Source organism: Lissotriton vulgaris, chromosome 6 (genome assembly GCF_964263255.1).
Source record: "Lissotriton vulgaris chromosome 6, aLisVul1.2, whole genome shotgun sequence".
In the NCBI taxonomy this organism is placed as follows: domain Eukaryota; kingdom Metazoa; phylum Chordata; class Amphibia; order Caudata; family Salamandridae; genus Lissotriton; species Lissotriton vulgaris.
This window is the reverse complement of record NC_141694.1, coordinates 1117735058-1117749025: the sequence shown is the minus strand read 5'-3', so window position 1 is coordinate 1117749025 and position 13968 is coordinate 1117735058. Positions and strand designations below refer to the sequence as shown.

The 13968-nt window shown below is 49.6% G+C and overlaps 1 protein-coding gene across 1 annotated transcript in view; it reads right to left on the bottom strand.

The window, feature by feature from the left end:
• SCCPDH (saccharopine dehydrogenase (putative)) overlaps positions 1 to 13968 on the bottom strand; it is a 340744-nt gene that overhangs the window by 160188 nt on the left and 166588 nt on the right. The window contains exon 7 of the mRNA XM_086927202.1: positions 12700 to 12817. Coding sequence (XP_086783328.1) covers positions 12700 to 12817 — 118 coding nt within the window. The remainder of the gene's footprint in view (positions 1 to 12699; positions 12818 to 13968) is intronic.

Below are 13968 nucleotides of genomic sequence, written 5' to 3'. Positions count from 1 at the left end.
AAGCCAGTCGTCCAGATAAGGGTAGACATGTATGTGCTGCCTCCTGAGGTGTGCTGCTACTGTTGCCAGGCACTTTGTGAACACCCTGGGTGCTGTCGTTACTCCGAAAGGGAGGACTTTGAACTGATAATGTTGATGTTGAATAGTGAACCTGAGATACTGTCTGTGTGATGGGTGTATGGGTATATGGAAATACACATCTTTTAGATCCAGCGTTGCGAGGAAGTCTCCCTGACTGAGTAACGGCAGAACCTGTTGCAAGGTGAGCATATGAAAATGCTCTGACAGAATGTAACTGTTTAGAGGCCTTAGATCCAGTATAGGTCTGAGAGATCCGTCCTTTTTGGGTATTAGAAAGTAGAGAGAGTACACCCCTGACCCTTGGTCTTCTACAGGCACGAGCTCTATGGCCCCTTTTTGCAGCATGCTGACGACCTCCTGCTGCAATAAGTGTAAGTGTTCTGCGGACATAGGACGGTGTCTTGGTGGGATTTTTGGTGGAGTGGACGTTAATTCCAGACAATACCCGTACTGTACAATGTCTCTCACCCACCTGTCTGTGGTGATGGACTTCCAGACCGGCAGGAACTGTTGAAGTCTCCCCGACAAGTGTTATATGGTCGGGGGCAGTGACAGGGTGTCACTGTTTGGTATTGGCAGAGGATCTGGAACTGTTGTTTCCTCTGCCTCTGCCCTTGATGTTGTTTCCCCGATATCCACCCCGGTTGTTCTTATTGTAGGTGGATTATGTACCTCCCTTATTGTATTGTGTCTGTTGCGTTGACTGGCCTCTTGAGGGGCCTCTAGTACTGGAGCGACGAAAGGAGCCACCCCGAAACTGCTGTGACTGCAGAGCCCCCATAGACTTTGCAGTCTCTGTGTCCTTTTTAAGTTTCTCAAGGGTGGTGTCAACCTCAGGTCCGAATAAGAAGTCTGGGTTAACTGGCTGATTGAGGATAGAAGTTTGAATTTCAGGTTTGAATCTTGAAATCCTCAACCAGGCGTGTCGTCGTAGCATAACACTAGTGTTGATGGCCCTGGCTGCAGTGTCAGCTGCGTCTAGAGCGCACTTAATAGAAGCATTGGTTATGAGTTTCCCCTCCTGGATGAGTAGCTCTGCCCCCTCCTTGTACTGATCAGGTAGGTGTTGCAATAGTGTCTCAAGGGTATCATAATGTGCCCTGTCATATCTGGCCAAGAGCGCCTGAGTGTTGGCAATGCGCCAGATGTTAGCCGCCTGTGCAGCTACTCTTTTTCCTGAAGTTTCCATAACCTTTGACTCTTTGTCAGGAGGAGGAGCATCACCTGTAGTCTGTGAGTTTGCTCTCTTACGTGCATTAGAAACAACCAGTGAATCCAATGGCAACTGTCCCTTTATATAAGGAGGGTCCACAGGGGCCGGCCTATATTTCTTCTCAATCCTAAGGGGTTAACACCCTGGCCCTAGTGTTATCTTTAAAAATGTCAGCAGCATGCTTGAGGACCCCTTTGAGCATGGGTAGGGTTTTGACTGCCCTTTCTGAAGTTGAAAAAGTGTCTACCAGAAAGTCTTCATCCACAGGGTCAGCATGGAGCTCGACATCATGATTACTGGCTGCCCTCTCAATAAGGGCGTTAAAAGCAGTTGTGTCCTCAGTAGGAGACGTTTTCACACTGTACATATGAGTGTCCGGGCCAGTTTGCGGAGCCCTTGAGTCTGCAGGGTCCATCCATTGTTGGTCTTGATCATCAGGATCAGTGTCCACATGATAGAGGTCATCTTCATTGTCATTATCCCCTGTCTCCACATCCGAGTATGTTGGGGAAAAATGTTGAGGTTCCTGTCCATAGTGATGGAGGGGTTCCACAAGAGCTGAAGAAGTTGTAGAAAGTCTCTTTTTCTTCAAGGGAATCCTATATGATTCCATGGGAGTCTCTGGCATTAACTTTCCTTTGTATATGGACAGTCTCCCAGTTTCCGAGTCGATTAATTGTCTCAGCTCTAGGTCTTCAGGCTCTTCCCCAGCCTCCATTTCTGTCGATACACGTTTAGTGGCGCCGATAGATTGTTTTGGCTCAAACATCTTCGGACGCACTGAGGGTGGTAACCCAAACTTGACAGGTGTCGACGCGGTCTGAACTTGTCCTACCAGCTTCGGCGTCGGGGCCTTCTTCGGTCCGACCAATGTAGCCTTAGCCTTGATGCGTTGGAGCGACTCTGACACTTCTTTGGCAATGAACGGACTGGGTCTCGTCAACTCGACAGGGTCCTTGGAGCCAGTCTTCGACTTGTCCGTAGGCTTCGACCGTGGATCGATCCCGTCTTTCGGTTCGAGCCGTTTGTGCGAAGCGACACCCTTCGGCGTCGGCTTCGATGGGTCGACGGCCTTGACCTTGGTCTTCGGCGCCCCAACCATTGGCTGGACGACCTTCTGGAGTTTTCCGGCGTCGACGGCCATTTTCTTTTTCTTCGGCTCCGAGGGGCTTGAGGCCTTGGAGCCGACGAGAGGCACAAGCACTTTCGGTTTCTGCAAGGATGCTATCGGTGTCGATTTCTTTATCTCGACCGATGGCGGTTTCGAAATCGCAGGCTCTTTAGAAATGTTCGAAGCCGGGCCTTTATGCTGGGCTGTAGAACAAGATTGTGGATCTTGGGTAAGGCCTAGTGGCGATCCCTCGACCTGAGCCTTAATGAGTGCGTTATCTTCGGCCCCCATGTAGCCGGGTTGGCCTAGCTCTTCGCCTGAGCTATCTTCTACGGCCCCAAGGGCCTCCACGTCGTCTCCTACCTCATCGACGACGTTCTCGTCCTCGTCTTGTACCTCCTCGACTTCGGCGTCATACTCGGAGTCATGGCCCGAAGCCAGATCGGAGCAGTGTTCCTGATCCTCCAGATCAACGACCTCCTCGTCTTCGGTCCCGAAGATGTTGACGAGAACAGGCGCTGACTTCTTCGACTCCAATCGAGCCGCGCGTCGAATCTTGAGGGTTTTCTTCGACCTGAACCGGGCACAGGCCATACAGTTGTCTTCGTTATGGTCTGGGGACAGGCACTTGTTGCACACCGGATGGACATCGATGTGTGGGTATTTTGCATTGCAAAGGGGACACCGCTTGAATGGACTTCTTTCCATTTTAGATCTAAGATCGGGTAGAGTGTGGAAAGAAAAACCTGTTGAGTCCTCGATGTCCTCAGAAGCAAAGGCACTGATACCGAACGAAACGATACCGACGCTATCGAAAGCCTTTTGGCTTTGTAGAAAGTTTTCCTAACTTGAGCTAAGATAGTAACATCCGAACCCAATGGCGGAAAAAAACAATCTGAGGATGGAGAGGATGCCCATGCGCACTGTAGTCCAGGGGAGGAGCCACCTATCTCGTGATACTTCGAAGACTCTTCCAGGATAACAATCTGTAATCATCCGGACCCAACACTAGGCGGCGATCTATGCACAGATATGAATTCAGCAGACCACATGCCTCGAACATAACAGATCCTACCTGACCAGGTCCGCGCCGCCTCAGCTCCGTTGGCACCTACACAGAGGAACAGAAGCAGGCTACACGATCGGGCACCGCCACCGACCAGTCCTCCTTGGCTTGCTGCTCCTGAGACGAATGCCGGGCCACCCCCACGCGCGGCATCCAATGGGATGCTGCGCCGGTGGACCAGCCAATCCTGGCCCTGCATGCAGCGCCAGGATTGGCTATTGGCTAGGGGGGCACATTTGCTGCTCGCCCTGTCGCCCTTAGGAAACCAGGGCTGTGACAGGCGAACAGCACAGTGAAGCCAGACTGGGTTGCCGATGCACTCAAATCACAGTATACAGATTGTTATGTAACAATACAACATTTAGTACAGAAACCAAAATGACAGAAGTCTTTCACAGAGACTCCAGCGGAAGGGTAATTCGTGGAGTCTTTTAATGAAGTATACAGCCAGCCAACACTTGTTTCATCGCACTCGCGATTCCTCAGGGCTGAAACAAACAGATAAGTGACAATAGAGCATGTATCATGTATGGGTATGGTTACAATAAGACCTTTAAATGTGGTCTGTACATACTGAATTTCGCTTCCACTACAGTGGATGTACAACAATTCACCTATTTACATCTAAGTGCCACCCGAACACATTTGTGTCGAAAGTGCTTGCATGCCGTTCTTTTATTGACGTGCTGGTGACCAGTGAGTTTGTGATGACACGTTGAGGGAACCTAGATGTCATTATTTACAGTGAACGATATGTACAGTAAAACATACCATAACGGGCAAAGGTGTTCTATCCGTGCACGACTCATTCATACTACATGCTTTGTGATGTGTGAAAAGTCACAGAAAACTGTGGCTAAATGCACATAGGGGCACATACCTCGATGGCTGTGTCAAAATCAGAAGGTCTGTATATTCAAGAAAATTGACCAAAAACAAAAAGGAAAAACCTCATCACTATTATGCCATAGTCATGGTAGCTAGGCAAGAAACAAAACTAGTGAGGCTATAATATATAGAGAATGGAGGCTCACCGCACAGCTGGTGATAATTCCGACCCAGCCGGGCCCGTGACCGTTGGTGTACAAACGAATTGAGAAAACAGGGTAAAGTTCTCAGTTCTGTAATTGAACCAAATGATATAGATCACCATACGTGAATCAATAAAGACATCCATTATGTAGAACTTTACGATTGACACTGGCTAATATGGACCCTTGTTGGGGTTCCAAATATGGTTTTGATAGAGGACATCAAATGGGAACATCGTACCAGGTTTCCTGATGAGTGGATGCCAACTCGTGACAACCTTTGGCTATTTCACAGAGTTACCGATAGGTAGAGAAACATCTATTGTAGCACGGTCCTGGATATCATTATATACCTCATTTGAGTAAATAGGACCCAAATTCTATATTTAACATGTGGTGGCTGAAGCGCGCAGTTTTAGAATACATTATAACAGTGTTTACGGTTTCTAATAGCTTACCAATGTTTTGTATATCTGGTGCTGTGGTGCCCGGAGATCACAACGTTGTCGATTCGAAAATATTGAAAATGTTGAACATGGTACTGTTCTGAAATAAATAGGTGCCCCATTAAGAATTCACCCAGACAAACTGAGTATGACAAGACTGACTGATAAGCCAAGTTTCCTTGAGGGCTTACCTTTATAGGTATTCTACTGTGCGTTCATGTCGGGTACGACTTGAAAGGATGGCGGGATACCCCAGGCTGAAATATTAACAAGATGTGGTTGTGGTCCGATTACTGACTTTTCGTAATATAATCAATCAATCATCGCATTTATATAGCGCACTACTTACCCAGTGGGTCTCACGGTGCTGGGGGAGGGGGATCTGCTACTGCTCGAACAACCAGGTCTTGAGTTGCTTCCTGAAGGCGAGATGGTCCTGGGTCAGGCGGTGGTGGGTGGGGAGGGAGTTCCATGTCTTGGCGGCTAGGTAGGAGAAGGACCGTCCCCCTGTGGTGGATCTATGGATGCGGGGGACGGCGGCGAGGGCGTGGCTGGTCGATCGAAGCTGGCGTTTGGGAGCGTAGAAGTTGAGGCGGCTGTTGAGGTATCCTGGGCCTTGGCTGTGTAGGGCTTTGTGTGCGTGGGTGAGGAGACGGAAGGTGATTCTCTTGTTGACCGGGAGCCAGTGCAGGTCTCTCAGGTGTCCGGAGATGCGGCTGCGGCGGGGGATGTCCAGGATGAGTCGTGCTGAGGCGTTCTGGATCCGCTGGAGTCTCTTCTGGAGTTTGGCGGTGGTTCCGGCGTAGAAAGTGTTGCCGTAGTCCAGACGGCTGGTGACGAGGGCCTGGGTGACCGTCTTCCTGGTCTCGGTGGGGATCCACCGGAAGATCTTACGTAGCATGCGCAGGATGTTGAAGCACGACGAGGAGACGGCGTTGACTTGTCTGGTCATGGAGAGGGAGGAGTCCAGGATGAAGCCCAGGTTGCGTGCGTGGTCTGTTGGTTTGGGTGCGCTGCCTAGGGCGGGGGGCCACCAGGAGTCGTCCCAAGCGGCGGGTGAGGATCCCAGGATGAGGACTTCCGTCTTATCTGAGTTCAGTTTCAGGCGGCTGTTCTTCATCCATTCGGCTACCTCTTTCATCCCTTCGTGAAGGTTGGCTCTGGCGGTGGCGGGGTCGTTGGTAAGGGAGAGGATCAGCTGGGTGTCGTCGGCGTAGGAGATGATGTTGAGGTTGTGCTGGCGTGCGATGTCTGCGAGGGGGCTCATGTAGATGTTGAAGAGGGTTGGACTGAGCGAGGAGCCTTGAGGGACGCCGCAGATGACTTCGGTGGCTTCAGATCTGAACGGAGGGAGGCGGACTCTCTGTGTCCTTCCGGCGAGGAAGGAGATGATCCACTCCAGTGCCTTCTCCTGGACTCCGACGTTGCTGAGGCGTTGTACTAGGGTACGATGGCAGACAGTGTCGAAGGCCGCGGAGAGGTCGAGGAGGATGAGGGCCGCTGTTTCTCCGTTGTCGAGCAGCGCTCGGATGTCATCGGTGACTGCGATCAGGGCAGTCTCGGTGCTGTGGTTGGCCCGGAAGCCAGACTGCAAGGGGTCGAGGGATCGTTCGTCTCGAGGAAGGCGGCCAGCTGCTTGTTGACGGTCTTCTCGATGACTTTTGCAGGAAACGGGAGCAGCGAGATGGGGCGGTAGTTTTTGAGGTCGGTGGGGTCAGCCGATGGCTTCTTGAGTAGAGCGCTGAGTTCGGCGTGCTTCCAGCTCTCCGGGAAGGAAGCGGTGTTGAAGGATGTGTTGATGATGTCCCGCAGGTGGGGTGCGATGACAGCGTCGGCCTTGTTGAAGACGTGGTGAGGGCAGGGGTCGGTCGGAGATCCGGAGTGGATGGAGTTCATTGTGCGGACGGTGTCTTCGGTGCTGATCGGAGTCCAGGCGCGAAGGGTGGTGGTGGGGGGCGGTGGTTCGGTCGTGGTGTTCATCGGTTGAGTGCTGAAGCTGTTGTGTATGTCCGTGATCTTGTTGTGGAAGTAGGAGGCGAGGGAGTTGCAGAGGTCTTGCGAAGGGGTGATGTTGTTGTTTCCGGCGTTGGGGTTGGAGAGCTCTTTGACGATGTTGAAGAGTTCTTTGCTGTTGTGTGCGTTGTTGTCCAGTCGTTCCTTGAATGCAGTTTGCTTGGTGGCGCGGATGAGTTGGTGGTGTTTTCGGGTGGCGAGCTTGAGGGCAGTCATGTTGTCCGGTGTTGGGTCTCTGCGCCAGGTTCTCTCGAGGGCTCGGCAGTTCTTCTTGGAGCTCTTGAGTTCGTCGGTGAACCATGGGGCTTTCTTGCTACGGGGTCTGCTGGGCGGGGTCCTCAGGGGGGCGAGCTCGTCTGCGCAGTCGCTGATCCACTTCGTGAGGTTGGTGGCCGCCTGGCTAGGGTTCGTTGTGCTGGTGGGAGGATTCATTCTCAGGGAGGACTCGAGCTGGTCGGCTGTGATCTTGTTCGAGCTCCTGCGTGCAGCCTGTTGCTGGTGGTGGTGGATCGTGGTCCTTGCGAAGCTGAAGTGGACGCAGCTGTGGTCCGTCCAGTGGAGTCCGGTGGCGTGGCTGAAGGCGATGTCCTTGCTGGATGAGAAGACGGGGTCGAGTGTGTGTCCGGCGTAGTGGGTGGGGGTGGTCACCAGTTGCTTGAGTCCCAGGTTGGCGAGGTTGTCCAGCAGGGTGGTGGTGTTGAGGTCGTTGTTGTTCTCCATGTGGAAGTTGAGGTCCCTGAGGAGGATGTAGTCAGCGGAGCAGAGGGCGTGCGGGCTGATGAAGTCGGCGATGTCTTCGCTGAATTGTGTGCGTTGTCCCGGGGGTCTGTAGATGAGGGTGCCTCTGAGGGTGGTCTTGGGGTTGATGTGGACCTGAAAGTGCAGGTGCTCGGCGGTTGCGAGGGTGTCGTCGGTGTTGGTCGTGATGCGGATGGTGTTCCTGTGGACAATGGCGATGCCTCCTCCGGTGTGGTTGATGCGGTCCCTCCTGATGATCTTGTAGCCGTCTGGGATGGCGATGGCTATGTCGGGCGCTAAAGAGGCGTTCATCCAGGTTTCCGTGAGGAAGGCGACGTCTGGTGACGTTGTGTCAAGCAGGTTCCAGAGCTCGACGGCGTGTCTGTGGACGGAGCGGGTGTTGAGCAGGATGCACTTCAGGTGGTTGCTGCTGTTGCTCGTCGAGGTCTTGAGCACTGCTGGAGTGGTGCAGGTCCGGATGCAGGTGAACTTGCAGGCGTTGCAGCAGAAGGGTCCGTGGGTGCGTCTCGGGTTGGCTCGGTAACAGCCCGGGAGTCGGCCGGCGTTGAGGGCGTTGAGTTTGGTGGCGTCATAGGTCCGGCGGGTGGGCTGGTGACGGCGGGGGCCAGGGGTCCTGGCACTGGGCGCGGTCCAGGCGCGGACGGGCGCAGACGGGCTTACCTTTGGCGCACCTTCGGCGCTCAAACGGCGCTCCCGCTGCACGCGTCAGCTGCGTGGTCGCTGAGGGGACGTCATAAGTAGGAGCCGGGAGGGAGGGTCAGCGGGAAGGCGGGAGGACCAATGGGAGTGGAGGGGAGGCGGAGCTACTGGTCAGCGGCGGCGGGAATCACGGAGGTGACCGGGGCAGCGGGGCCGGAGAGGAGCGGGGGCAGAGGCGGCAGGCTGCGGGCAGGAGGCGAGCCTGATGCGGAGGACAGCGGAGGAGGTGAGCGGAGGTCAGCAGCGAGCAGGTAGCGGCCAGGCAGCAGCTAGGGCAGCAGGTAGGCGAGCGGCAGAGCAGCGTGAAGGGAGCGACCGCCTGCGAGGGCACAGGGGTCACTTCCAGTTCCAGTTGCGGAAGTGTTTTGGTTTGTGGCGCAGCTTCCCCACTCTTACCTGTGTAAAAGCGGGAGCGGCGTGTCGCGCGTCCTCTCTCCGGGCTGTGTTCCTGTTTGGACACGTGACCCGGATGCACCAGACGTTATATATACGTCATCGCGCAGCGTGCCCGACGACTAGACCCGTGTTTGTCTAATTAACGATGCGTCAATATCCCTGAGTTACCAATCGAACCAGTTATTTACAATTGTAAAGCGCAAGAATAATTAATGTCTTTAAGAGAAGTTGGCATAAAAATTATGTGGTCGCAAACTATAGTCATAATTTGAGTTGAAAAATACTCAGGAAAACATTCTACGATTTCACACTAAATTTCTATCTATGAATCAGAAATAAAACTACAGTGGAAAAGCGAAAAAAACGAAAAAGACCGGCGAACCTCAAGAGTGACTGTACTGTGAGCGCCGTGAATGGGCATGATCGGTCTCCCGGTGCAGGTCCCAATCACACGTGACTTGAAATGCAGTTTACAATCAATTTGGTCTCCAATTGCTGCAGTCACATTTAACTATTAATACATATCCAACAATAATGTTCCTCAAGTATGTATATCTTTTAAGTTAATTCATGTCATGATCCAGTTCAGAGTTCAGGAGAGTTATCACAACATAAAGGATAAGCAATACATACCATAACAATCAATACTATGTTATGTTAACATGTCCAACATATAGGTCCACACACTATTTGGATGTGGTGTGTATTGACAATGATTTACATATATGTGTACTCAATCCCCCAGAAAAAACTGCATCTCCTGGTCATAATTGAGTCCTTGTTCCACAGACCTCAGACGCATTATCCAGGTCGCTTCGGTGCGTCTAAGCTTCAGTTCACGGTTGCCCTCTCTGACGCCCAAAGGGACTGTGTCAATACCAAAGAATCTTACTACTTTATTTGTTTTGTCATTTTGGCAGGATGCTACGTGTAAAGCCACAGGATACTTAGGGTCACAATTCAATATTGCCATTATATGTTCCATAATTCTGTCTTTGAGTGATCTGATGGTGCTACCGACGTAGAACTTTCCACAATCACATTCTATGATATATATCACAAATTTAGTTGTGCAATTTATGTTACTTTTGATGATGAAAGGAACACCATCAGGACTAGTGAATTGAGTAGTACCATGCTTAGCCCATTTGCACATACTGCAGAAGCCGCATTTGTAAAAGCCCTGGCTGTGTTGTGTCATCCAAGTAGTGTAAGTGGTGTCACGAGGCACAGTGAAGCCAACTTTCTCAAGCATGCGCACTGTAAGTTCCCCAGCGGGACTGCGCACTACGGTCTGCTGCAGCCTGAGTGTGTGGACTGTCACTCAAGCTGCAGCAGGCCACCACCCCTGCGCAATTCAGCGCAATGTTTTTTTTTTAGAGATACGGCCGGCGGCCGCGATGCGGGTCCATGGTGGCTGGTAGGGCTACGCTCCTACGCCCCAATGGACGCACCGCGGCTGATAAAAGAGTGAACTTTGAGGCTCTTGCAGAGGACAGTCGATTTATAAATACAATGCTCAGGCCCAATTTCCCTGTTAGAATGCTTGGTCCTGCAATTCTTGTCTCAGGATGTGTGGCATACAGATTTCATTTCAAGTATCCGTCCTTTTGAGCCCCTTGCTACAAGGCCAGTGTTGCCACACAGACCAGGCAAATTACACACACTGATCACAACGATTTAAATTAGTAATTTAGCCATTTGCTGCAAGCATTACAATTCTCACAGCGTATCGGTTCTTAGGAGCTGCAGGCCAGAGCACTGTACAACTGATAGTAACAAGGAACTGGCAGGTACCACAAAAGAGAAAGAGGAGAAAGTAGATCTATTAGTAATCATAATAATCATAATAATATTCAGATGACACCTAGAGACTGGGTTAGATTACTACAAATGGGACACTGAATGTTACTCCAAGTCACCGAGTGAAAAGCAAACAAACTGCGAAGAAGCAAATGTCTTTGATACACAGGTGGATTTTCTCAGAAAGCCGTACATGTTTCCATTTATACAGAGTAAAGTTTAAAGAGGAATTGAACAGAATACCCGAGGCCCAAAGGTTAATCATTTAGGCAAGTGCAGGGAAAACGTCCATAGGCAAGAGACACACGGATAGCACATATATGGTCACTATCTGTAGATGAAAGACCTCAGACACATGGCTCAGATAGATGATGTTTGTGTACAGAAAAGCACATCAGCACACACATTGTGACTTTGCCCTAACATATAAACGTTGCGGAGCTATGTAGTGGGAGTCACTGATGAAATAGCTGAAATGTCATTACCTCAGAACTCTTTGATATTATTGTTTGGTTACACAGGAAATAAGATTAAGTACACCTTGTGCCACTTTGCATATTTTTGACTGTTAGGGTAGCAATCTTGCAGCTGTGGAAATTTCCAGATACTTCTTGTAAATCATTCTGGAGGTCGTAAATGTGGTATATTAATGAATAAATCCCTAATGTGTTATGGCCCATATAGAGCAACTAAATCTGATCACATATGGACCTTATTCAAGATGTGCCGATCTGAACCAAAGTTACCAACAATCCCACTGATACCAAGTTGATTTAATAAAAAGGGTGAGACTACACTATGACTCTGGGGAGGATTCGCCATGATTCTCTATTTGCCCTGAATCGCGATCAAGGACTTATATAGTCAGACAGATATGCCTGCGTTGATCTCGACTAACCATTGAGGGGCCTGGGGAAGAAGGGGGTGAGGGGAGTATAAGGAACTGAATTTGATGCTTGACGCTTAATGTGTGATGCTGTGTCTTTCTGGTAACTGGCTTTGTGAACTTTACTCACACATCTATACAATCGTTAAGAGTTATCGTGGAGATTAGATGGGAAAAATGATCCTTGAGAATGTACTGCAGGGCCTCCAATTACCCCCTCCTCCACTTTATCTTCCTCCAGCATTTCTTAAATGTCCTTTCACTTTTCCTCTTCTAAACCTTCACAGTGTGACACCCAGTGTCTTTATTTCCCTTTTATACAGCAGCGGCTGCTCCGTTAGGACGTTGGAGCACCCCCCCCCCCCACCACCACCACTGCATGAAATGAGCATTTAACCTGTTTTATTTTAATTCCCTGGGCTCGTCTCCAGGACTCTGACGAGTCTTGGGTGCGGGTCAAGCGGAGGACACTGCTGGTGGGGGAGTGGTGGGCACTCCCTTCACTGTGCATGAAGTGTTTGGCTGGACGTATCAGGCTGGCCAAACACCTCATGCGCAGTGAACCTCTCTCCAGCTCATCTGCGTTGCTGAAGCTGGAGAGAGCAGACACAGGCTCCCAGTCGCTGAGGCCAATCCTGAAGCTGCTCTCATGATAGCAGCTTCAGCATTGGGCACAGCGCAGGCTGGGAGCCTGTGCCCAGCCCCAGAGCCAGAAGCAGGAAGATCAGATGAACGGGAGATGGCGGCAGTGGTGGCAGCAGCAGCGTTAGGCAAGTTTATATATATATATATTTTTTTTTTTTACCCAACCCACTTTGGCAGGGGACGAGCCACTACTGCTTTTGTAATTCAAGAAAAATTATAAATAAAATGTTGCAATCAAAAAAATAGAAATAAATAATAGTAATAAACATAATGATAAGAATCCTAATAATGTTCATAGTAATAGCAGTACTAATAAAAAATGTTTTGTTTCTGACTGAGAAGGCTTCTGCAGATTCATCTTAAAATGGACAAGCATACTGCCTAGAAAATATAAGCCTCACATTAATGAAGCAATTCACATATTCCATTATGAGTAAGGGAGTTACATAACAAATTAAACATTACATATAGCCAGGCAAATGGTGGAAGTTAACAATAGTCACTAAATTAGTACACATGGTGGTCACTTTTCTTATTCTTACTAACTTACAGGAGATTCTTGCGAACACTCATGCAAGTGACGCTGAGTTCTTTTTACCACGGAGGCATCTGATCCCAGGAATGGAATGGAATACTTTTTCATTTCAGGCGAATAAAATAAAGATCCTCTGAAAGGAAACAATTAAAATCAATATCTGTGATACTGTCTTGTCAATCTAAAAAAAACACCACTACTTAAATTGGATCTTAAATAAACTGGAACAATGCAAACAATCATAAACTGTTAACAGGTTATCATAAACAATGCAAGTCATTCACAGTTATAAGTACGGTAATTTTAATTCTCAAACCCTTTACAGCCAGATAAAATAGGCTCAAGTAGGCAGGCTAAAGTATTTAATTACCCGGGAGATTAACAAAGCAAATCGGCTGTATGATAACGCCTAGAAACACTAGGTGGGGCTGAGGTGTGGGAAATATGTAATTCAAGCTCTTGTATCAAAGTGAAACCACCACAACCATCAGCACTTTCATAAAGATGATTTGAGCGGTTGTCAGTCCAAATGGTAGACCCACTATGCAGTAGTGCTGGGACCCAACCTTGCACCTCAGATAACGTCTTTCGGCGAGAAGAATTGGAATAAGAAGCAGGAGCCTTGAAGAACAAGGGAGCTCAATTAGTCTCCTGCATGAAGGGTTAGAAGATCTTGTTTCAGGGACAGCAATTTGAACTTTTCCTGCAAATGAATACATTTAGAACGTGACTATCCAGGATAGGTCTCAAACCACAATCGTTCTTAAGGACTAAGAAGTAAAAGGAATATAATCCTGTGCTCCTGTCTTCCAGAAGCACCGCTGTTATGGTGACTCTGATTACTGGGCCAAGGATTTCTTCCTCAAAAGCAAGGTGCATGCTCAAGAGCATGTCATGGAGGAAAGAGGGCAGTCCGGAGGGAGGGAAAGGACCGGCAGTGCATAGCCATTGCAAGACAGATGGATGACCAGCAATTCATTGTGATTACCTTCCAACTGGTGGAAAAATGTAAATACTTCCAAAAACTAAAAGGTAGTGATGTGAGGTGGGGCCAGAGAGGGCTTGAGGCAGCAGAGCCAGTTGACGATGGAAGAGACCTTATCTGCTGTTGATCAACATCCACTGTTGACACAGAATTAGTTGAATAGCAGCTGGGATGGCCGGCCAGCCAAAGGTTGTCTCTGCCAGAAATTACTCAGTCTGGAGTAGCCACAAAGATTCCTGTATGGTTGGTTAAACTGTGTGCTGGGGAAGAGAGGCCAATCAAGTGAGAAATAACTTTAC